Genomic DNA, 25,364 nt, shown 5'->3' with positions numbered 1-25,364 from the left:
TCAGACATATAGACCAATAAATATGATAGGATAGGAATCCCTAGCTTCAGGAAAGTTGTAATATAATGGAGGGGGAGGGAAAAGACAAGTATTTATTAAGACCTACCATGTGTTAGGCACTGTGCTAAGTGCTTTACAAATATATTATCTCATTATAGGATTGCAAGAATATCTGACACACAGACCAATAAATATAATACAGTGTATAATGTGATAAGGGCAGTGAAGAGAGCTAGACCAAAGGGTTTTGAGAATATTTGAGGAAAGGGAGATCTGGCAAAGATTCATGTAGGAAATACCATGTGAGTTGTGTCTTGAAGGAAAGGAAATATTTTAACAGGCATAGATGGGGAGAATAGTAGTCCATCCCAGGGAGAGGGTGAAGGATAAAGAAGTGGCACCAGAGCGCATTTAGTGGTTCATAGCAAGTAGTCCTATTTGGCTAAAACTTACAGCTTGTGAAACAGAATAATGTCAGATAAGACTGGAAAGACAGTCTGGAGCCTTATTGTAGAAAGCCTTAAATTCCAGGAGTTTAAATTTTATTCCAAAAGCAATTGGGAGGATGGAAGATTTGGGTATAGGAGTCATATAATCATTGTCACATTAAGAAGATCACTTGGGCATTTCTATGAAGGGCGTATTGCAGACATGAACTACTGAAGTTGAGAAGACCAATTATAATACAAGGATGTCAAGCAGCCTGGCAGATGAAAACCTAGAGAGTGGCTAAAAGCTCCTAAATGCCCCACCTTATGGAGTTTCAATCCTCATTGTCCCTGGAGAGGCCATAAAGGTGGCAACTCTTCTCCCCTGCCTTCAGCAGGACAGGATTTTGAGGAAAGCTCTGCGGAACTCTACATTGAAGGTGGTGTAGATCACAGGGTTGAGGGCGCTGTTCACATAACCCAGCCATGTGGTGGCACTGTAGAGCTCTGGGGGTACATGGCAGGCCTGGCAATGAGTATTGAGGATGTGGGTCAAGAAGAAAGGCAGCCAGCAGATAATGAAAGCCCCTAGATTTCAAATGGAGAAAGCAAACAAGTTAGAGGTTTCATTTCACACTTTGCCCCAACATGTATCAAAACAGTATAGGAGACCTAAACCCTTGAATCTTTTCAACCTCCTGTCCCTCCCCAACTTTTTGGTTCCCAGGTGTCTCTTTAATAGTTCTTAATATCTCCCTGAAGCATTATCACCACCATCAGTTCACTGAAAGAGACCTTAGAAGCTGTCTTATCCTGTCTTCTCATTTTACAGATGAGAAAACTGAGGCTCAGGAAAGTTAAGTCATTTGCTCAATGTCACATGGCTAGTAAGAGTCTTTGAACCCAAAGAGCCAGGTCTTTTACTGTACCACTCTGCTTCCATTATCAAATCGAATGAAGATTATATAGATATAGATATAAATATAGATATAGATAGATGTATATATATGTACATATATATAGTAGTTTGCAAAATTTAAAGAGATATATTCATGTGAATTATTCTCATCACTTCACTTGAAGATAACATTTTATTGTTTGCAAAGTATACCTTATTATATTTGAATCAGATAGCTGGGAGACATGTAGAACAATTGTTATCCTCGGTTTACAAAGAAAGATACAGAAACTGAGATGTATGGGTTAAGTGGCTTAGTTAAGAGTTTAAAGCCACACAGCTAATGCTGGAAGAATCAGGACTTGAACTCACATCCTTTGAGGCCATATTCAGTGCTTTTTGGCTTGCTAGTGAACAACTGAGGTGAGGCTGGTTTTCACTCACCCTAGGTAGTACCCAGAACCTGTATCTTTTTGATGCAGGATTTATTTCTACCTCCTGGCAAATGCCGTTCCCATGCAACTCACCCAGAACAATAACCAGCATCTGGGTTGCTTTCTTTTCTCGAAGTGGAACACTCCGGGGCTGCTGGGAACTCAGCCTCAGGGAAGTCATCATTCTGCCGTTGCTGAGTTTCCGAACCTCTAAGCCTAGCTTGGGAGCCATGGTGGGGCTGAGCCCTCCCAGAGTCCTCCCATCTCCTTTCGCCTCTCCTTCCTCGTCTTGGTGTCCCGGCTTGGGCAAAGAGGCATCCTGGCAAAAACTATAGTAGCGTTTCAGTTCCATTGCTGCCAGTAGTTTCTCAGATGAGTGGGCCCTTCCTGGAGAGGTGGCCTGAAGATGGGTTAAAAGGGAATCTTGACAGCCAGGGGGGTATTCTTTTTCTTCAGTAGGTTCCTGTGAGGAAGGAAAATAAATAAATAATAAAAATTACAATGATGATGATGAAAATAATAATTTGTATTTATATAGCCTGTTAAAGTTTAGAAAACACTTTATGTACACAAGATTATATGCATCTATACAATGAGGTTATATACATTACCTCATTGGAAGTTTCCAACAACCCTGTGAGGTATGTGCTAATATTATCACCATTTAACAAATGAAGAAACCGAGACTTAGAAAGGTAGAATGACTTGCCCAGAATTATAAGGCTAGTTAGTGTCTGAAGTAAGATTTGAACTTGTCTTCTTTTTTCAAAAATATTTGATAGTATTTAATTTTTTTCCAATTACATGCAAAGATGGTTTTCAACATTCATTTTTGTAAAATTATGAGTTACAAATTTTTCTCCATCCCTCCCTTTCCTCCCCCCTCCCCAAGACAGCAAGCAATCTGATCTAGGTTATATATATATATATATATACAATCATGTCAAACATATTTCCACTGTAGTCTTGTTGTGAAAGAAGAACAGAACAAAAGGGAAAAACCACGAGAAAGAAAAAACAAAAAACAAAAAAAAGTGAAAATAGTATCCTTCAACCTGCATTCAGACTCCAAAGTTCTTTCTCTGGATGTGGTTAGCATTTTCTATCATGAGTCTTTTGGAATTGTAAGAAGAGGTAAGTCTATCATAGTTAATCATTGCACAATGTTGCTGTTGCTGTGTACAATGTTCTCCTGGTTCTGCTTACTTCACTCAGCATCAATTCATGTAAATTTTTCCAGGTTTTTTTTGAAATCCTCCTGCTCATCATTTCTTATAGCACAATAGTATTCCATTATATTCATATACCACAACTTGTTCAGCCATTCCCCAATTGATGAGCATCCCCTCAATTTCTGATTCTCTGCCACCACAGAAAGAGCTACTATAAATATTTTTTGCACCTCTGGGTCTTTCTCCCCTTTTTATGATCTCTTTGGGATACAGACGTAGTATTGCTGGATCAAAGGGTATGCACAGTTTTATAGCCCTTTGCACATACGAACTGAAGTCTTCTTACCTCTGAGTTCAGTGTTTTATCTGTTACACTGTGTGAATAGGAAGAAGAAATCATCAAAATGTGAAAATTCCTATGGGAAGAGCCTAGGGACTGGAAAGGCCTGGAAAAAAGGCCATAGGATTATAAAAGCATTAAAGACTCACAACTGTCTTCTAGTCACAACTGGGGGAAAAAAGCTTCATTACTGAGAACCTTCTTTATAATTAACTTTTCCACCATCTTCAGAATTGGAAAATCCTGGTGAATCTTCTAAGAGGTCTGGAGGCTCTGAATACCTCTGTCTTGTACCCTAAGAGAGGTGCCCCTCCCTAATAGTTGAGGTTCCAATCTTTCCACCCCATAAAATCATAAGATGGATGAATCCCAAAATTAGAAGATATTTTAAAGATCACGTACTCAAACATTTTCCTGAAAAAGATCCCTTCTATGACGTTACTTATGAGGGGCCATCCAGTGAGAGGAAGTCAAGAGTCTCATTTTACTTTTAGGTGATTCTAACTGTTAATTCTACCCTCTGAAGCCCAGGAAAAAATAGTCAAGTTGCTAGGAGATGATAAAAGGATATATAGGTTAAAAACAAAGTGAATTATAATAATCCACAAGCAGTTTCAAAGAAAAGGAAGAGGATCTCACTACTAATGACCAAGGGAGAATTTTGCAGTGACCTGTATTGGTTGTGTAATATTTATATTTCTGTTTCTGCCCACCATCTATGTTCAAAGTGCAGTCCCACAATGTGGTAATTTGTTTTTCTTGACTATGCATATGTAACTAGGTTTCCTACCAAGCCTAGGGGTATTTTGTGTGCTGCTGTATTTGTAGAAGGAGGCTTAGGTCCTATCTGGTGGCTATGCTATGTACCCCAGTAAGGGATGGAGCTGGTGTCAGAGCTTCCCGAGCTCCTACAGAAGAGACATATGGACAGGGGACACTTCAAGGAGGAGAGAAAGAAAGACTTTGGAAGCTGCAGACATGTAGGGGAAGTAGGTTCCTCAACATGGCCTTGATTTCCACCTTGTCTTTCTAGAGGCTTCAGAGAAAGAACTTTCTTGATGTGAGTGATTTCTCATCTTACTTTGATCGTAAGAGTTCATTTACTCCTATGTTTGTTCTAGTATATTTTAATCTGTACAACTCCTCTGATTTCTGTTTGCCATATGCTTGGATAAATGGGCTTACTGCTCTTCACTATTTCTGATGGTCTTTTGTATATCCAGCTTTTGAATGAAATGAGCTAGGTTGGGTTGTGTAAGCTGAGGGCAACCTTTCCCCTTCAGAGTGACCAGGGAAATGGCTTTTGTTTTGAACCAGATTCACACTCTCAGATCAGCAATATTTGAAATAGCTTTAAGTTTAGTCTGACACCTCTCTTGGAAAGGAATAAATACTTAGCCATGGCTCTTCTCCTGCTTTCTTCAAAGAAGAAATTGTAATCTCTCTTAGAGAGAGATGGCCAGATTCCAGTCTATGCCACCTGTGAATTGCACATTTACACATTTAGATAGCCCATGTGGACATACATATCTTATATGTTACATATCTTATACATATTTGTTACAAATGAATTTTTTCCAAAGGGGGGCAGAGATGGGGAGAGTAGGGCTATCGATAGGGTTGCTAAAAAAAGGAGGAAAAAGAAAAGAGGGTCATTGTGGCATTTAAAAAAAATGCATAGAACAGAACAGGAAGAAGACTAGAATGGAATCAGACAAGCAGAACAGCTTTGAAAGTCACGTGTTGAATAGATTACATATTTAAAAAAGAAAAGCAAGCTGTGTATAACAGAAATTCACAGTTTCATGTACAACCCTCTTTTTCTGCTCTAATGTGTACATGGAAATGCTCATTTGATTTAGTGTTTAAGTTTAGAGTAAAAACAATTTTAAAAACCCAAAACAAAGTTCAGGCCTGTCTCCTTCCTAGAAGAAAAGTGAAAGGAGATCAAGCAATGCCCTTTCACACTCCAGGTTTTCTGGGACAATAAAATGTTAGTAAGAGCAAATAAACCCAAAATGTAGAATAGGGGCTTCATTGTGAAAAAAAAATAGAAAGGGATTTAAAGAGGTGGAGGGGAACTCTAACCACTTTTAAGAGTTTGGAGAATAAAAGCATGTCACACAAAGGATGAAGGGAAGAAGAACGAGCCATTGTACACTTGGAGCTAAAAAAGCTAAAAACAAATTTGAGGCTTTTCCTCAAGAGGAGAGAACTGAATGCTCTAAGAAGGAAACAGCTTTTTTTTCCTCCAAGAAACTATAACATCATTCCACAGGTGGTGTTGGATACAAATAAGAAGAGAAGACTTACGATAAAACATGAATAGTAGATCACATGGGATAATATATGAAAAGCAACCATAGACCACCATATATAATATATGTATGTCAGCTGTTACCATTAATGGTAGTTGGTGACTCTTTCCTGAGGGGTAGTGAGACAGCTAATTGTCAACCTGATAGCAATGATGGAAAGATCTGTTGTCTTCTTGGAGGATATGTCCAATACATCAAAGAGAACTTCCTCAAACTTGTCAAAACAGATGGCTACTGCTCAATTCTGGTGATTCACATGGGTGCTGCCAGCAAGGACCTTGGAAGCTAGAGACGATGACATTTTGGGGAGGAAACTAAAGACCTCAAGGGGAAGAGATTGTCTTTTCTTCTTTTCTGCCCATTGAAAGCAAGGGATGCTGAGGATAAAAGCAGATTAGAGAAGTAAAAAAGATGGTTAAAGAGAAGGTATCTGAGAATGGATTTGGATTTCTCTGTATGGAATGACAGGATCTTGGTCAGTGATAGAGTATACCTTACAAAGCTTGGAAAGAAGGTTTTTGCCTAGGGTCTTGCACATTTAATCAAAAGGACTTTTAACTGAAAAAGCAGAAGGAATGAAGAAACTGCCTAAATACATCTACTAACTTAGAAACTATAAAAGAGTAGCCACAATGTAGGAAGAAAAGCATTGGAGATACTACACAGTTCTCAAGAGACAAAGTCAATGGAAGGAAATACTAGCAATATCTATGGCCCCAAATAATCTGTTTACAACTGCACAAGATATAGGCAACAAGCAAAATGAACTTTAGGGTCTAATGCTCTCCACAAGACTTGGTGGGATATTCCATAACTAGAATAGGACTCCGGGTAGGTATGCCTCAGTGAAAAGAAACAGGATAGGTAAAAGTGTGTGTGGGGGGGGGGCAGTGTGGGGGGGTGGTAGGGTATTGTTATAAAAAAAGAAGAAGAAATATATTTATGTGAGGAAGTCCAGGAAACAGAAGAAGAAAGTATGGTGGTATGGTTTTGGGTCTAGATCAATAGAAGCAGAAAGAGAAGTAAACTTGTTACTCACTGCAGCATATTATAAACTGCATGGACAGAAAAGAAATAGATGAGGAATTCAGGACACAGATCCTGGCCCAGAGGTTTACATAGCAGTGATGGGGGACATAATTTGGAAATCTTCGAGAGCTCTTTTCCTGCCCAAAGTAGAGTTGGTAATAATTTTTGACCTGCTTTAATGATAATTTCAGTTGTCAAAAGTCTACCGAAATCTTGGACCTTGTCTCTGTTCTCCATTGTGTGAGCTATTCCTCCCAATTTTTGTCATATGCAAATTTGTTAGTCATAACAAATATATCTTCATTTGAGAGGTTGATAATTTAACAAGTTACTATTTGAAATGTTGCCCAAGGACCAAGGATGGATCATTGGAACATTCCTGTACGCCTTCCCTCTAGCTTGACATCAACTGGTCATTTCACCAGTTTTGAATGTACTTCACTGTATTACTATCTAGCTTCCTTTCTTCTAGCAGGTACAAAAAGATAGCATGAGAGATTGTCAAATATGTTGCTCAAATCTAAGTATCCCATGTCTAAAGTTTTCTCTCCTGATCTCTAAATTTAGTAACTCTATTGAAAAAGGAAATGAGTTTGACCTGACAAGACCTTTCTTGGGGTAGCCATGTTGGTCCTTAGTGTAAGGTGGGGGCTCAAGTGAGGCTCAACCTTGTTAAATATGTAGAGGCTCATTACCAGTAGAGTGGCCCCTTGATGATAGTTAGCCATGGCAACTTCTTTACAAAGAAAAATACAAATTGGTCCAGAGTCTTTGTGCAACCCCCTGCTTCATCAGTGATGAGGGCAGAATGGGAATAAAGTGGGTAGGGGGGAAGGTCTACCCGTTATTGCTAAGTATTATACAATTTTTAGGCTGCCTGGAAACACTTACTTAGTTGTTGCTTTACTGAATGGGAAACCCTTATACAGTGACCAACGAGGGGAAATACTTAAGTCTTTCTAACTCCAGGCCCAGTATTTTCTGTGCCATCCAGTGGCCTCTGATTTGATCATTTTAAGGTTCACATGGTGTTTTATGTACAAGGAAACCAGAGTGAGTTACTCACAGAGCAGGTCTGTGCTGGAGGTGATACAATTTTGAGGGTTTCCAGAGATTCATTCTCAAGATATCTCTAGGAGGGGAGGATACCAAATGTTTTGGGGGAAAACGTTGTGGATATTATTATTACTGAAAAAAGTAAGCAAAAGGAAATATCAACAGATAAAGCTGCTTTCCCGTTTCTACGAAATCTCTAAGAGACTCATTTATGTGTACATTGAGAATAAAACTGATGAAGTTCTGAAAAGGGAACAGGCAGGCTATTCAAATGACACTCAATCATAAACTACATCTTTACGGTCACACAATAGGCTAAAGTACAGAAAATACATGATCTAGCAATGCTTCTCTTTTTGCTATAAAATATGACATGGGGGAGCAAAATGTTTCCTTTAAAGACTGTCTTCTAACAATGTTTCCCATACATATCAAAATCACACATGATTCTTGGAGAGATGAAACAATAAAGATAACTTTGTTTGATAACCCTCTGATGATCACGTGAAGGATAAAACAGGAAGTATTAACTGCTGTCATAGAAGATATCCAAAGCAGAGCCCAAGTGAAAGAGAAATTCCTTATAGGTAAAGAAATCCTCTATACGGTCCTATCTGAGGATGACATTTTATGACTGAATTAAGTCCCAGAACATTTTGGAGCCTCCTAAATGAAATCCGTAATCACTCAAGTGAATTTGGTCTAACTATCCACACTGGAAAAACTCAAGGGATAAAGAATGACTATTGTCCCAACTTCTATAGGCAGTTGGTTAAAAAAACCTCTGTGTGTATGTGTGTGTGTGTGTGCATGCGCGCGCGTGTGTGTGCATGTATACACAGATAGATATAGATACCATCTATCTATCTATCTATGTCCATTAGTATATAATTATATATGTATGTATATACATATATATCTTGTATAGACACTGTATAAAGTGAACTGAGTTTATAGCTGAATGGAAGAAGACTGGGTTAAATTGCCTTTGGGAAATTGAGCAGTGCTTTTAATGATTCCTAGGTTTTCCCTAAAACAAAGGCCCATGTTTTAATGTCAATATTTTCCCAGTGAAGCTGTGTGGTTATACATCATGGAACATCACAGTCTCTTGATGAATTAAATTTGTAAGCCATCCAAAGAGCGATGGATAGGTGCATGATAGGTATGAGTGGGCTGCAGTATATTAACTAATGAAAAACTATGAAGCTAAAGTGACATACAGGACATTATTAGAGAAAAGGACCAATTACATAGCAAGAGCAAGAGATAATTGAGAGAAAGCCCATGTGCTCTTTTTGAATCACAATGTCAGGAGATCTGAAAGAAAGACCCCAGCAAGTTAGGTGGGGTCTCTGAGGAGTATATCCTGCCATAGCAGGATATGCACAAGAGTCTCACAGAATGAGATGGTGGTTGCATGTGCCCCAGTAGAGTGAGTACCCACATCAATGAAATTATAGGTGCCTTGAAATATTGAAACATGGGATTCCATAGTACTCTTAGGTATAGGTTACAGTATTTTTGAGAGGGTTCTATGGATTTTCTTCTTTATGCCTAAGGGAGACATTTCTAATGAATAAACTTTGGAGAAGAGGAAAAATTCCTTTTGACTCCCTCCTTCCCTCCTTACTGTCTGAATAAGAAAATGCTTCTATTATCTCCTTGAAACTATAGATGACTTGCCAGTTTTTTTGGGGGGAAGGGGGATGGGTCTTTCCAACATCAGTCTAACCGTGCCAGTTGGGGAATACAACTCTAATCATCACACTAAAGGCCTAAGCACAATGCCACCATATCTGCCAGATTTCAAGCTGCCCCTCCTTCAATCCTTTTCTCTTTTGTAAGAGAGACAGTGCTTGGCAAGCACAAAATATAAACTTAGGATGACTTCAGTAAGAATACGAAGTAACACAAGAGTCCCCCTTCAGTGACCTCTGCTGCCTCTTATTATAATCTCCAAGAATGGCATAAGACAATACTACAGCTGCCCTACATGACATACCAAGTCCATCACCCGCATAGCATGGCATAACTGAGTTTTCACTGCAGTTATTAGGACCTGCCTTGACCCTTGAGATAATCCTTCTAGTATCACCATTTTTTTTCTCCTTCCCAATTCTATCTCTTCAGAATTGATCTGGATCAGGAATTCCTGAGTTATCTGCCTTGGATAGCTTCCTATCTTTGACAGCTCTAAGTTGCTGCACAGACCTTTGTGAAAAGCAGTTAATTAACTAGACACAGACATGACAGAGATGCAAAGGTTCAGCCCTTCACCATTGCTGGAATTTCAAAGCTCCTTTTATAATGAGCTCTTGGCTTTGGTAGTTGGCGGAGACAGAAAAGTCTTCCTTCTCTTGGAGCCCAGGTCCCATTAGAGCACTTTATGTTTTGATGGCAGCGTGAGGTTTCTTTGGGAGAGTGAGGTTCTGGGTAGCCTGTGAGATAGTTTTATGCTATCCTCTGGTTCAGTGAATAAATAGAATACTTCAGTCATGAAGCTGCAAATTTGTCTTCTCTTTCAGAATTAATTAGCTTTAAATTGTACCTGAAGAGAATGTTTCCCTTCCTCCTTCCTCTCTCTGCTCCACTCAGACAATCTTGGCTTCTAGTTCCATTTTCTCTAACATTTATGGATGACCTCAATCTCACAACTCCATTCTGACCCAGTCCTTCGCCTTCACATCCCTAAGAAATATGCAATATTATAGTTTGATGTTGCCTGCTATAGTGCAGAAAAATCAGAAAGGATCTCAGATCTGGTGTGTCTATGTATACAAGTTCTTGTGTAGGAGACGGAGTGTGGTTACCCTAGTATAAGTATATGGAATGGTTATAAGCATAATTATGCTTCTAGGGGAAATATCTCAAAGTTATTATAATAGATAAAGAGCTATAGTCTTTCCCACATCATCCTAGACATTTTCTATGTCATGGCCAATATGTACAGACAGCTGGTGGCACAGTGGATGGAGTGTTGGGCTCGGAGTTAGGAAGACCTGAATTCAAATCCAGCTGGGTGATCCTGGGCAAGTCATTTAAATGCGCTTGCCTCAGTTTCCTCAACTATAAAAAGGGAATAAAGATAGCACCGACCTCCCAGGGTTGTTATGAGGATCAAATGAGATGATATTTGTAAAAACCTCTCAGCACAGTGCCCGGCACATTATAGATGCTACATGAATGCTTATTTGCTTCCTTCCTTTCCCTTCTTTCCCTGTTTTATCTGCCGCCTGAAATTAGTGAGCAGAGGGTTGTCAAACAAAGTTGTCTCTGTTGTTTCATCTTTCAGTGAACGATTTCAAGGAAACGTCTTTTTCTTATGTTCAAAGAATGGCCTACTTACTGTTTTCCCCGTGGTTTCTGATGAGGAGAATCTGGACCTTATTGAGAAATGCCGAATCGCATGCCGCCGCAGAAAGATAGACTAGTATGGGGTAGAGAAAGAAGAGAAATTCAGATATCAAATAAGTTCCTCCTAGTTGTACAGCATGGGAGTGACATAGAGTTAACTTGAATAAGGTAAACGCTCATTACATTGGTGAAATTCTTAGTCTTCTGTCATTTAAAAAAATGTACAGCATATGGGCTGAATCCAAGGCCTTCAATTCATCACCTGTATCACCTTTGTCAAAAGGAACAATTCTCATTTTACCTGCACATCTTGGGGTCAACCATATCTTCTCTCTAGACCTCAGTCTTCTTATTCTTGAACTGGGGGCCTCTAAGGACCTAATGATATCCTTCTCCTGGGGTGAGACTCAGCCTAAGAAGGTTATCACATGCTTAGAGGAAGAGTCCCCTGAAGGGCTCATTCTTCCTGGAAGGAACTTGCTTTGAGGTCCCTGAAGCATACTCTGACGTAGGAGGCACCTGTTGCAAAGCCCTTAGAGCAACCCCTTTCCACTAATAGAACTTGATTCCTCTTTCCCCCGTTACCTTGCCAAGGTCGTCTCAAAATGTTCTCCAAATTCAGGATATATGAGAGAGAGAACAGACAACATTCCCCTCTTCTTTCTTCCCTAGGTCAGTTGGGAGTGCATCCCCGAATGCCTCCTCATCCCTATCCATTCTTTGTTGTTGGTTGTTTTACTCTATCTAGTATAGGTTGTTTTGGAGTTTTTTTGGTTACTTTTGTTTTGTTTTTCCATTTTGAGATAATGGAGAGGACTAGGCTTGGAGATAACTTTTTCACCATCTTCTGAGGAATCCCTCTGGTATTTGCATTGTTATTAGCAATTGAAAAAAGAAAATTTATTGACATATTTTGTTTTGACGCAACAGGTACTGCCTAACAGATACACAAATGAATCCCTTTACAAATTTTATCTTTTTTTTTAATTAGCAAGGTAGAACCCAATGAATTAATAAACAACAAGCAACAAAAAAACTTCTGCTGCATCTCTTTCTGCCCTATAGTTCTGGCACATTCTCCTTTCCCCTCCTCTGTTCACTCCCTTCCCTTCTGCCACCTTCTCATCCTTCCCTGTCCTCCTCCCCCTTTCATTGTATGAAGGTGTGGGAGAGAAGAGGTATTAGACTACCTGCCAAAGCGAAGGTCTACAAAGCCATTGTGCTGACCTCATTGTTGTTTGCCTGTGAAACCTGCACCACACCAAAAAATGACCTGTTTCCATTTGAATTGTCTTAGGAAGATTCTGAAGATCACCTGGCAGGATAAGGGACTGAACACTGAGGTCCTTTCTCAAGCTGAACTGCCAGGCATTCACACTCCACTGTAGAGAACACAACTGTGATGGGCTGGCCATATTGTTCAAATGCCAAATGTACATTCACCTAAAAGTCTATTTTACGGAGAACTTTCACAAGGCAAGCACTCCCCTGGAGGTCAGAAGAAGCAGTATAAGGACACTGTCAAGGACTCTTTGAAGAGGATTGTGAGACATGGGAGATGCTGGCAAAGGGCTGCCCAGCATGGCATGCTCACATTAAAGAAGGTGCTGTGCTCTACTAGCAAAGCAGAATTGCAGCAGCTCAAAAAGTGAATGTGCAAATTTAGAGACATCTCTGCTCCAAATATTCATATGTGCCTGACCTGTGGTAGAGCCTTCCCAGGCTTCTGTTGGTCTGAAGAGCCACAGTAAGAAACACTATACCCTGACCCCAACATAGTGACGTCATTTCAATCCTCTTTGAGAACAAAGGACAACAACCAACTGCTCAATGTATATCCAGTTCTAGTTCTATAGATATTATTTGTTGCCACTGCACATAGGTCCTTCCACATTTCCTTGAAGCACTATAACTAATTGATTTGTAGCTCTAGGGAAGAATATTAAACTGTCCTCACATCCTCTTGGCATGGCATTCACATCCTTAGCATTGTAGATACATATTTTATATGCATTTCTGCACATTTCATTTTATACACCTAAGATAAACGCCTCACTTGCCTTACCCTTGTTACGGTTGTTTCTTTATAAGCTTCATATACATATATACAAACACTTGTATCTGTATGTGGATACACACATATGTAGCTATAGAGCTCTCTATATGAATGTATCTCCATGGAAATGCATATCTATCTATCCATATTTATCACTTTTTATGACACTGGAATATTCCATTATATTATCATGCCATAATTTATTCATCTAGTCACCAGGTGCTGGACACAGAGGTTCTTTCCACTTTTTTTTTGCCATTACAAATAGAACAGCTATGAATATTCTTGTATAAACAGATCTTTTTTTTTTCTTTTTAGGATGTTTTTTGAAAAAAAAAAAAAGAATTCTAACAATGAAATCATTGGGCCAAAATGTGTGATTAGTTTGGTTACTCTTAATGAATTTTGCCTATTGTTATCTGCAATGTTTGCACTAGACATAGTTCAATCAAAAATGTATTAGAGTGTGTTTCCCCACAGCTTTGATAACATTTGGTTTTTATTATTCTTTACTATTGTTATCATTCTAGTGGGTGTAAGGTTGTCATGGTTGTTTTGATTTGTATTTTTTTATTGTTAGTGAATTTTAGCATCTTTTCATATAATTATTAAGTATTTGTATTTCTTCCTTAAAAGATTGTCTGTCTTAGCTCTTCTCAACAATGCAAGGATCTAAGACAATTCCGAAAGACTCATGATGGAAAATGCTATCCACATCCAGAAAAAGCATTCTGGAGTCTAAATGCAGGTAGAAGCATACTATTTGTTCTCTCTTTTTTTTGTTTCTTCTTTCTTGTGGTTCCTCCCATTGGTCCTAATTTTTCTTTACAACATGACTAATGTGAAAATATGTTTAATATGAATGTATATGCAGAGCCTATATCAGATTGTGTGCCATCTTAGGGAGGGGGGAGGAGCAGGAGAGGGAGAAAATTCAGAACTCAAAGTCTTGGAAGTGAATGTTGAAAACTAAAAATTAATAAGTAATTTTTTAAAAATTGTCTGTGACATTTGAGAATAGTTCCATTGGGAAGGAAGGAAACAAGGATTTATTAAGTGTGCCAGGCACTGTGACAAGTGCTTTACAAATATCTCATGTGATCCTCACAACCTTGGGAGATGGGTACTATTATTATCCCCATTTTATAGTTGAGGAAATGGAAGTAGACAGAGAGGTTAAGTGACTTACCAAGGGTCACCCAGCTAGTAAGTGCCTGATACTGGGTTTGAGCTCAGGACTGACTCCTGGTGGCTAGGTGGTACAGAGGATAGAGCGCTGGGTCTGGAGTCAGGAAGACTCACCTTCCTGAGTTCAAATCTGTCCTCAGACACTTACTAGCTTAGGTGGCCCTGGGCAAGCCACTTAACCCTGTTTGCCTCAGTTTCCTCATCTGTAAAAATGAGCCAGAGAAGGAAATGGCAAACCACTTCAGTGTCTTTGCCAAGAAAACCCAACATGGGGTCACAAAGAATTGAACACAATTGAACAACAACTTTCTGACCCCAGGCTCAGCCCTCGACTGCACCACCTAACTAAGCTCATCTAGCATTGCCTCTTTGACACTCATCTTTCCATTCCGAGCATTTTCTTTGGTGTTTCCGATGCTTCATATGTTCTCCCTCTTCATCTCTTCCTATTGGCTTTCCTGGCTTCCTTTAAGACTGAACAAAATCTCTTCTTCTACAAGAAGCCTTTCCCAACCCTTCTTAATTCTAGAGCTTTTTGTTGTTATTCAGTCATTTTAGTCATATCTGACTCCTCATGACCCCATTTGGGGTTTTCTTGGCAAAAATACTGGAGTGATTTGCCGTTTACTTCTCCAACTCATTTTACAGATGAGGAAACTGAGGCAAACAGGGCTAAGTGACTTGCCCAGGGTGACAGAGCTGGGAAGTATCTGAGGCCGGATTTGGATTCGGATCTTCCTGATTTCCGGACTGGTGCTCTATCCACTGCATCACCTTTCATCTATTAATTATTTCCTATTTATCCTGTATCTAGCTTGATTGTCCATATTTTTTGGCTTGTTCTCTCCCCTCATTAGATTGTGAGTTACTTGAAGGCAGGGGGCTACATTTTGCCTCTTTTTTTTTTATCTCCAGCACTTAACAAAATGCCTGGCACATGCTGGGCTTAGCACAGTGACTAAGAACATAGTAGGTGATTAATAAGTGTTTATTGATTGACTGAAGGACTTCCCCAAGATCACATAACTAGTAAGAGTCTGAGGTCACATTTGAACTCAGGTCTTCTTGACTCCAGGCCCGACACTCTATCCTCTGTGCCACCTATTTTATACTCTCCTTAACCCTAATTCTCCTGACAGATAACTAAATGACACAGGAGAATAGAACTCTGGGCTTGCAGTCTGGGAGACTTGAATTAAAATCTTGCCTCAGACATTTATTAGCTATATGGCTCTAGGCAAGTCATTTAACCTCTATCTGACTTAGCTTCCTCAACTGGGAATAAAAATAGCCCTTATCTCCCAGGGATGTTGTAAAAATGAAAGGAGATAATGCCACATAATAGGTACTTAATAAATGATTGGTCACTTCTCTTCCCCCCTTCCTATATATCTCTATGTAGGTAACTTCCACGGATTCAACTATTATCCTTATACAGGGATAACTCCCAAATCTACACGTAATGGCAGCCCTTATGTCTCCTGAGATCTATAATTCCACATCTCCAACTAATTATTAGATATTTCCATTTGGATGTCCAACAGGCACCTCAAGATCAACATGTCCAAAACAGAACTCATTTCATATGAAACTCATCCATCCTTATACCATCCCCATTTCCCTTTGGGAGGTGAGGGTACCCAGTCATCCAGGTTCATAAGCTAGGACTCATTTTTAACTCTTCATTCTTCCTCATATCCCATATCCAATCAATTGCCAAATTTATTAATTGTACCTTCTCTCTCTCTTTCTCTTCCTCAGCATATATATGTATATGTGTGTATATATATAGTGTGTGTGTGTGTTTGCGTGTGTGTGTGTGTGTGTGTGCGCGTGTGTGTGTGTGTGTGTGTGTGTATGTTCTGCCAGATCTACATGTCTTCCCATTATCTCTCCCAAGCTCTATTGTTGCCTGGACTAATGCAGTAACTTCCTCATTGGTCTCTCTTCTTCCAGTCTTAATCCCCACCTCTCCTCTCCACTCCCCCACCCCCACTCCATCACTGTTAAATGGATATTTTAAAATTGCAGGTCTGACCATTTCATTCCACAACCCAAGAAGCTTCAGTGACCCCCACTGCCTTTTGGATAAAGTATATATCTTTCTGTTGGGTATTTAAAGCCCTGCACAATCTAGATCCAGGCTGGCTACCTTTCCACAATAATTGTACACTACTTACTCCACATCACCCTTACATATGCTATCTTATAGCCAAACCAGACTTTTTGTTGTTCCTTATAGGTGCCATTTTCTTTCCTGCTGCTGTCCCCTTTACACAGAGTGCCTCCCATCCCCAGAATGCTCTCTCTTTTCATCTCCACCTCTTAGAATCCCTAGCTCTCCTCAGAATTCAGCTTAAGTCCCACCTTTTTCAAGAAGCCTTTTCTGATCCTTCCTGTTAATAGCAACTCCATAAATCACTGCATTTTAAATTTGTATATAGCCTATTATTTATTTATCTGGGAACATGTTGCATCCCCTAGTAGAATGCAAGCTTTTTGAGGTCAGGGGCTACCTCCCTCTTGTATTTCTATCCCCAGTGCCTAGCACAGCACTTGGCACCTACTTGATGTTTAAGTGCTTATTGGTTAATAATTCAGCAGTCAATAGGGAAGCACTGAAGCTTCTAGAACAATGGAGTGGAATAGTCACAACTATAATTAAGGAGCTTCCATTTTGAGGCAGCATGAGGAATAAATTGGAGTGGAGAGAAACAGGATGCAAGTGGAACATTTTTCTCGTCTCCCTTATTTCCACCCCTTAAGATTGCTATTGCCTCTTAAAGTTCTGCTCCAGTGCCATTCCCTTCATGATGTCCTAGGCTAAGAAAAGATAGCCAATATTGGTGATCAGAGATTGTAAACGATGAAATGAAACTACAGTAAATCATGATGCAACGATCAAGGAGTTCCTATGTAAGCCAAAGAAATGCCAATGACCTAGTGAAAGAAGAAATTATCAAAATAAGAGAAAACTACATCAAAGAATATGTGTATACATACACCACATATATTCACACACACTCACACACACACACACAAGAGGAAAAAGGTTTCAGGCTCCTATGAACGATTTGAAGGAGAGAAAGGGGGTACTGGAAAATTAGCATTTGGCCTACAATCTAGAGGTTTTAGCAATACAACCTTTCTCCCAAAATGTCTCATACTGGATCCCAGCGTCCTGGCCCCCTTGTTGTCGTGCTTTCTTCTGTCTGTTTTTCTGTACTCTTCATTCCATTTGCCTTTTTCTGGTGTCATGTTTTTCTGCTTTTTCCATTAGGATCTGGGTTCCTTTCTGAGCTGTCTTCTAGACAAGGTGAACCGACTTTTAAAGGTCACCCTCGTGTCTGACCTATCATTCTTTATCCTGTTGTATTTTTTTTTTCCTTTCTGAGTCATTCAAGAGACTAATTGGCACCTCATGAAAAGATCAACCTGTTGTGGCCACATCTTTTATGGTTAGTTTAACTCAGGGGATCTTAATGTGACCTTCATGAACTTGGCTTAAAAAACCTTTTTTTAATAACTGTCTATCATATATTGTATACCATATACTGTATATCATACAATTAGTTACCGATTCTTTGTAATTTATTTTACACATTTACAAATATTCTCCTGAGATGGGGCGTGTAGGCTTCATCAGACTGTTAAAGAGGTCCGTGACACAGAAGAGGTAAAGAACCCCTGTCTTAATACTCCGCTGTCCTCACTTCTCTGTTATTAGGTGCTGAGCTTTCAAGGACATGCATTTTATAAGTTGTTTTGGGCATTTCTTAGAAATTTACTTCAACAGTTTCTTGAAATATAGCGTTCAGATTTTCCTAAATTCTTTATTCTATGAGATGGCGACAACCTTGAGATTATGTTGTTGCTGTTGTTGTTCACCCTTCATTCGCAATGAGGCCCAATGACACCAGGAGGGTGAAGTCTTGACTTGGATATGAATTGGATTTAAGTGAGGCAGAACTGCGCCAAGTCACCAGCCTCACTTTCTCCTTCAGAGACATCAAAGCACAGTGGAAAGACAGAAGTCAGGATGGTTAGCAATGGCTTGGGTGACCTTGGCCTTTTTAAATTAAGGTCTTTTTTCAAGATTATAATGTATCTTCCAGGCCTATAACTTTAGTCTCTATGTTCTTCAGTGGTTTTGATAATTCACTGGTCTTTTTGAGCCAATATTCCCAGCTGCTCTATATTTATGGGTTCTATTTTTTGTTGTAGTAAGTAAAATCTACACATAAATCTACAGATTTGGAGGAAGTCTCCATGTTGGTCATGATTTTTTTCATGATTTCATCTCATTCTTTTTTGGTATTTTAAATTTTCAATTGGTCTCATGTAATTTTTTTTGAAAGCTTTTTTTAAAAGCTCCACTTTTATTTAATTTTGCTATTTTCTTAGTATTTCTACTTCTTATGTAATTTCTTTGAATGAGTTGTTTATCCCATGCCTTGGCAAACACTAAATCATTTCTTTTTTTAAAAAAAATTAATTTTTAGTTTTCAACATTCACTTTTATAAGATTTTAAGTTCTAAAATCTCCCCCCTCCTTCCTGAATGACTTCTTTATCCATCTCATCTTTATTCATTTCCATTCATTTTGGTACTGGACTGGCATACTTAAATTTTTTTCTCATCCTAAATATTGCTTGGTTTATATTTTCTTGTGTATGTTCACTCTTAGGCATTTTTCTTCTCTTTGGTGTATATGTTTATTGTGTTTTGCATAGAGTATATGAGGAGCCTAACTTCTTTCATTCATCTTTCTCCAGTATCTTGGATGTCTCCATTCTTTATCATTCTTCCTAGTCTCCCTTGCTTTCATGGGTAATGGCTGCCTAAGCATCATTTGTCTCACTTCATTAGCATATCTAGCTTCCCCTCCCCCCCTTTTAAACTAACTTCCTCCTCTTCCTATCTTGTCTTTAGTACTAGTCCTTTTAAATTTTTTCTCTTCAAATTTCAGTCTCTGATCATCTCTTTATTTGTAATTTCTTTTTCTAATTCTAGCATTTCTAATTCTCCTTCAACTCAAATCCTTCACCCAGAAACCAGCCTACCATTGATAAGCCTTTCTCTCCTTGCATAATTTGAGATACCAATACGGCATGGAGATGTCCAATGCAACTGACAATGTAGATTTTTGTCAACTCCATGCGATATTTATTAAATGTTGCTTTATGATTAGTTATACATGTTAATAAATGAACAAGTTATTTAACTTTCTATGTATACAGTCATAGTATGCTATGATAAGACCTTAGAGCAGAGGTGTCATAGTCAAGACCTAGATAGAGGCTGACCAGCCAGCTTGAGCAGAATAAAATATAATTGAGAAATGTATACCAAAATAAATAAAAAATACAATACAATATAAATAATGCCAATTTGTGGTTTTTCTAAATCAATATGCAGCCTGAAGGAATTCCTTTTTATTTGAGTTTGAGCCTCCTGCCTTATAGATCTCTTTACAGCTAAGGAAAGTAAGATCTAAAGAAATGAGAAGACTTTCTCTGAGTCATAAGATGATTTAGTGACAAAGGCAGAGCTAGAATTTGTAGAAATCTTATGACTTCTAAAATGGAGCTTTTCCCCTTAACCTACTGTGTCTGACCTCCTCAATTAGATTGTGTTCATATTTTTTTAACAGGGCTCTGTGTTTAATCTCTGCAGTTTCTAACAACTTACTATCAACACGGAGAGGGGAGTGAGAAAACACATTCATTTTTCTCCACATCCAACATTAAATAACAAAATAAGGCAGACTCTTAGCCCCAAAGAGCCTCCCTAGCCTGCTGTTTTCTCTTCAAAAGCACAGAATTACACTTCAAGCTGGTGCTACAAACCACAAATAAATATGCAACAGAGAGAAAGAAAGGAATCAGGAGGCCATGGTGGCAACAAAAGAACTCTCCAATGCTCATTGTGTATGTGATGGGGAGAGGTACACACACACACACACACACACACACACACACACACACGTGCACACACACGTGCACACATACACACACACATACACACACACACACACACACACGCACACACACACACACGCATGCAGAACACAGGTAGCCAGTCCAAATCCAAAACTGACTACCTGGCAAGTGGCCAGATGGTCACTCCTCCCATACCTTTAGCCACCTAATATAAAGCTCAGTGGAATAGGGCAGAAAAGTGGCAGGGAGGGATGATGTCTGATATCCTGTTTATTGTATACCAAATAGCACCTAGCATAGGAGCTTTTACATAATGGGCATTAGGATAAAAGGATTTAGAGATGGAAGAGATTTGAGAGAGTACATAATGCAGCTACCATACTCTAAAAATACATAAGAAAACTAAGCCCCCAGAAGATGAGGTGATTTGCCCAAGGTTCTATTGGTAATAAGAGGCAAAGTCAAGATTCAAACCCAGGTCTGATTCTGAATCCAGTGATTTTTTTCCATTGATCCCACAGGGGATCAATTGTTCAAGTTGTTATCATTCCCATCTGAGAGGCCCCATGCGAGTGCCACACATGAAGACCAAGGACAAATGTGCCATGCCCCTTTCCTGCCCAGGGCAAGGGGTTCTTAACTTTTATATGTTGTGGGTTCCTCTGGCAATTCTGGTGGTGCCCATGGTCCCCCTTTTCAGAATAATGTTTACTGCTTATATTCGTAATGTAAGGAAATGCTAAATTTCAGCTCGAGATTAGTAAAAATTAAAACGTATTTTTTTCTTATTTACGTTCCTAGGATAACGGGTAGATAATAATAATAGCTAATATTTACATAGCACTTACCATGTGCCATGGACTTTTACAATGATTATCTCATTTGATCCACTCAACAACTCTGGGAGGAAAGTACTACTGTTATTCTCACTTTATAGATGGGGAAACTGAGGCAAACTGAGTTAAGTGACTTGCTCAGGGTCACACAGCCAGTAAGTCGTTGAGGCTGGATTTGAACTCAGGTCTTCCTGACTCCAGGCCCAGCATTCTATCCATCTTATCACCTAGTTGCCTATAGCTGTGTAGCAACAATTTCTCTCTATCTCACTTCAATTAGAGCTGTCCATCTGGATCTGAATGAAGGTTAGCACAGGAGGCAGGCTTCTGCTCAGATTGAGAGGTTTCGGGAAGTGGAGTCTCGTCAATGGACGTAGTTTTGGGGGGATTCACAGAATAGACCAAAAGGTAGAATGGGCTGACAAATTGGAGGTTTGTAGCAACTCTGCATCAAGCTGTTGGAGTCATTTTCCCAATAGCATGTGCTCACACAATATCTCTGTGTCACATTTCTTTAATCTCGCAATTATCCTTAATTAGAGGTGTACCCTTATGGTAAAGATATTTCCTTTTCAGAGCCCAGAAGCAGCATTTCTCTGGCACATCTAGCACCTTTTCTCACCCAGTGGCCATTACCAACTTAACAGTGGCAGGTTTTGCCAGGAAAGAATTTACCACTAGCTCCAGCAACTCTTACAAGGTGCCCTGAGATTGAATCCTCATGTTTATCCTAGGAAATAATTTCTTATAATAAAAATAGTAAGGGTTACAAAAAGTATTCTTTACAACAGTTCTGTGAAGCAGGTAGCAGGAGTATATCCCCATTTTACAGATGAGGAAACAGACTTAGGCAAAGGGACTTATTAAAGGACCTGCATTGGGGAAGGGGCAGAGCTAGGACTCGCACTCAGTTCCTCTGATTCCAAAGCTAGTATCTCTTCCTGGTTTCCATTCCTCAGTGAGGAATGGCCTTTGAGAAAAGTGGAACAGCCAATCTTTGCCTAATATCATGATTCACCAGACCTATGGTTGGATTCTGGTGATTTCTTCCACTCTTTGGGAGAAATGTCTGTTTTGCTTCTGCAGTGCAGTCAGCACCTATTAGATGAGAGAATAGGATCTAAACTTGGGTTTGCAGACTGATGGACTGCCAAGATGGCAGGCTATGTATGGGGTCAGGTGGTACCTCCTATGGCCTTTCCGGGCTCCAACAGCATTCTTACTTGTGGGGGGTAGCCAGGTTTGACGCTGATGCATTGACTGTTCTGCCGAGTGAGAATCCTTTTCCTCCTCCTTCGTCTCAGCACCACGTAGATCCGAGCGTAGACAAGGAGAGTCACCACAAAGGGCAGGTAGAAGGAAATCACTGAGGAGTAGATGACAAAGTCTGGGTTGGAGATAGAACAGACACTGGGATCCCCTGTGAGGAGAGAGAAAGGAGAAAGGAGAATCATTTGCAGACCTTAGTGGGGATGTCATTATTCATTGGGGAATAGGCAGCTGTCTGTCTGGATCTGAACGAAGGTTAGCAAAGGAGGCAGGCTTCTGCTCAGATTGAGAAGTTTTGGGGAAGTGGAGCCTCATCAAGGGACATAGTTTTTGGGATTCACAGAATAAACCAAAGAGTAGAATGGGCTGACAAATTGGAGGTTTGTAGCAACTCTGCATCAAGCCAGTCTGTTAGAGCCGTTTTTCCAATAGCATGTGCTCACACAACATCTCTGTGTCACATTTCGGTAATCTCTCAATATTTCAAACTTTCTCATTATTATTATATTTTTTTGGTGCTCCGTGATCAGTGATCTTTGACATTACTATTATAATTGTTTTGGGGTGCCGTGAAGCGGGTGAACTTAATCGATAAATGTGTGTGTTCTGACTGCTCCACTGAGGGCCAGTTCCCCATTTGTCTCCCTCTCCACAGGCCGCCGTCTTCCCTGAGACACGACAATATTGAAACGAGGCCCATTCACAGCCCCACGATGTCCTCTAAGCATTCAAGTGAAAGGAAGAGTCATTGGATGTGGCAAACTTCATTGTTGTTTTATTTTAACAAATTGCCACAGCCACCCCAACCTTCAGCAACCACCATCCCGATTAGTCAGCAGTCATCAACACTGAGGTGAGACTTTCCACCAGCAAAAAGCTCATGACTCGCTGAAGGCTCAGAGGGTGCTTAGCACTTTTTGAACAATAATGTTTAAGGTATATACTTTGTTTTTAGACATAATACTATTCAAAAACAACGACAACAAAGCTCTTGCACCTTTAATAGACTACAATATTGCCATTCAGTTGCTTTTAGTTGAGTCTAATTCTTTGTGACCCCATTTGTGGTTCTAGCCTGGTACGCTATCCACTGTACAACCTAGTTGCCCTCATTAATCATCAAAAAGCATTTATTCGGCATGTACCATATGCCAGGTACTCTTCTAATCTTAGGGATACAGAGAAAGGCAAAAAGACAGTCTTTGCCCTCAAGGAGCTTACATTCTAATGGGGGAATAATGTGAACAATCAAGTAGATACAAGATATATGCAGAGTAGAAGGAAGATGCTCTGAGACAGGAAGGCAGGAGTGTGCTGGTAAATGTTTAACATTCATCTCTCAGGGTGGGGGGGAATGTATGTAACTCTTTTCAGTTTAATCTGTATTATTAACATTTTCTCCATCATTCTGATAAGTCTAGACAATCAACAAAACAATAAATCAATCCTTGATTTGTAGTGTTTGCAGATTTCTGAGATGTCAAGTCTCACACTGAAAATTTAACAAGCAGCTCTCAGCTCCAACACACCACTGCACGAATGTATTAGTATACAGGGCTGAGAAAGGCTTCCTGTAGAAGATAGTATTGGAACTGAGTCTTGAAGGAAGTCAGGGACACTAATAAGCAGAGGTAAAGGAGGCATGGACAGCCAGGGCAAAAATCTGGAGGTGAGAGATGGAGCGTCATGTTCGAGGAACTACAACTTGGTGATTAATGTGGGTCTCCTCATTTTACAGATGGCAAAATTGAGGTCCCAAATGGTTAAGTGATTTGCCCAAGGTCATAAGGATGGTAAATGACATCTCTGGAATTCAAACTCAGGCCCCCTGACTCTATGCTGAGTCCTGCAAATTCACTAGGAAATCTGGATTTGAATCCTGGCTCAGCCTCTGCTAGGTAACTGTCTGCTTCCGTGGGCTGTTGTGAAACCCTTTGGTAAATATGAGATTTTTCTCTTTTTCTTCCCTTTTCTCCCCATCTAAGTAAAGTCTCCTGCTTGGGATTCGGCAATAGGACTGCGTTCCCCACATGATGCACTTCCACTGTGCGTGCCAGAAGGTAAATTTACCCTGGAGGAAACAATTTTCCCATTGATTGGAGAACAGAGCCTTCCCTCCTCCCTTTGATCACCTGCCCTGCTGCCTGGCCTGAACATCTGCTCCCTCCCCCAACCTGTCTAGTTTAAGGACCATGCTATGAAAGTCCTGTTTGAAAACTTCTGCTGTGTACTCAGTAGACAGGATCATAAGATCATAGGTTTGGAGATGGACATCAGACGCCAGCTAGTCTAATCCCCTCGTTTTTAAAGACAAGGAGACTAAGGACCAGAGAGAGCCAGTTACTTTCTCAAGTAACCTTTCTCAAAGTTACATAGGCAGGAGGCATCAGCAACAGAATTTGAACTCAGGTTCTCTGACTCTAGAGCCCAAAATTCTTTCCACTACACCATATGGAGGGCCTAAGGGTCTTCCCTTCCCAGATTGATTTTTTTTTTTTATGTAGGTAAAAGAGGCCATTTTTTTTTTGCCTCATTTCTTACCTAGCCTTAATCACTGAATGGGTATAGTCTCAGACAAACTGAGTTCTAGTAAAGGTCTCCCACTGTATTCAAGGCCATCTCTAGTTGTCCTGATCTTTGTATCGCCACTGGACCCACGTGGCTCTGGAGGAGAAAGCGAGGCTGGTGACTTTGCACGGCCCTGACTCACTTAAGTTCAATTCACTTGCAAGTCAAGATGTCACCCTCCTGCTGTCATTGGTCCTCTTTGAGAACAAAGGACCAGCACCATCGAGGGGAGTTACACGTGGTGGCAGAGTCTCTGAAGTAGCTACTGTGCCGAGGTGTCTCTGCTTATCCTGACCAGGCTGATCAAGCAGCTCTGCACAGGGGGTTTCTGTGTGGGCAGAGGTGCAAATCACGAGGCCAAGAGCAAATCCAAGTTGAGGATTTCATGCGCTTCGGTCCAATTGTTTTCCATTTAAACCAATCCTATTAAACTCCCTGACGGATTCTGCCGGGCATGACAAGGATTCTTCATG

At 40.0% G+C, this 25,364-nt stretch overlaps 1 protein-coding gene across 2 annotated transcripts in view; it reads right to left on the bottom strand.

The window, feature by feature from the left end:
* Positions 1–819: 819 nt before the first annotated feature.
* The window catches only part of DRD3 (dopamine receptor D3), a 62,255-nt gene continuing 37,710 nt past the window's right edge, over positions 820–25,364 (bottom strand). Inside the window, exons 4-7 of one of the 2 annotated variants that reach the window (XM_036746606.1) lie at positions 22,278–22,474; positions 11,025–11,105; positions 1,854–2,223; positions 820–1,016 (exon numbers count right to left, since the gene is read on the bottom strand). In XM_036746606.1, the coding sequence (XP_036602501.1) occupies positions 820–1,016; positions 1,854–2,223; positions 11,025–11,105; positions 22,278–22,474 (845 nt within the window). The remainder of the gene's footprint in view (positions 1,017–1,853; positions 2,224–11,024; positions 11,106–22,277; positions 22,475–25,364) is intronic. The other variant, XM_036746607.1, reaches the window with a different exon arrangement.

This window comes from Trichosurus vulpecula, chromosome 2 (genome assembly GCF_011100635.1).
Source record: "Trichosurus vulpecula isolate mTriVul1 chromosome 2, mTriVul1.pri, whole genome shotgun sequence".
Lineage (NCBI taxonomy): Eukaryota > Metazoa > Chordata > Mammalia > Diprotodontia > Phalangeridae > Trichosurus > Trichosurus vulpecula.
This window is presented reverse-complemented; position numbering and strand designations above follow the sequence as displayed.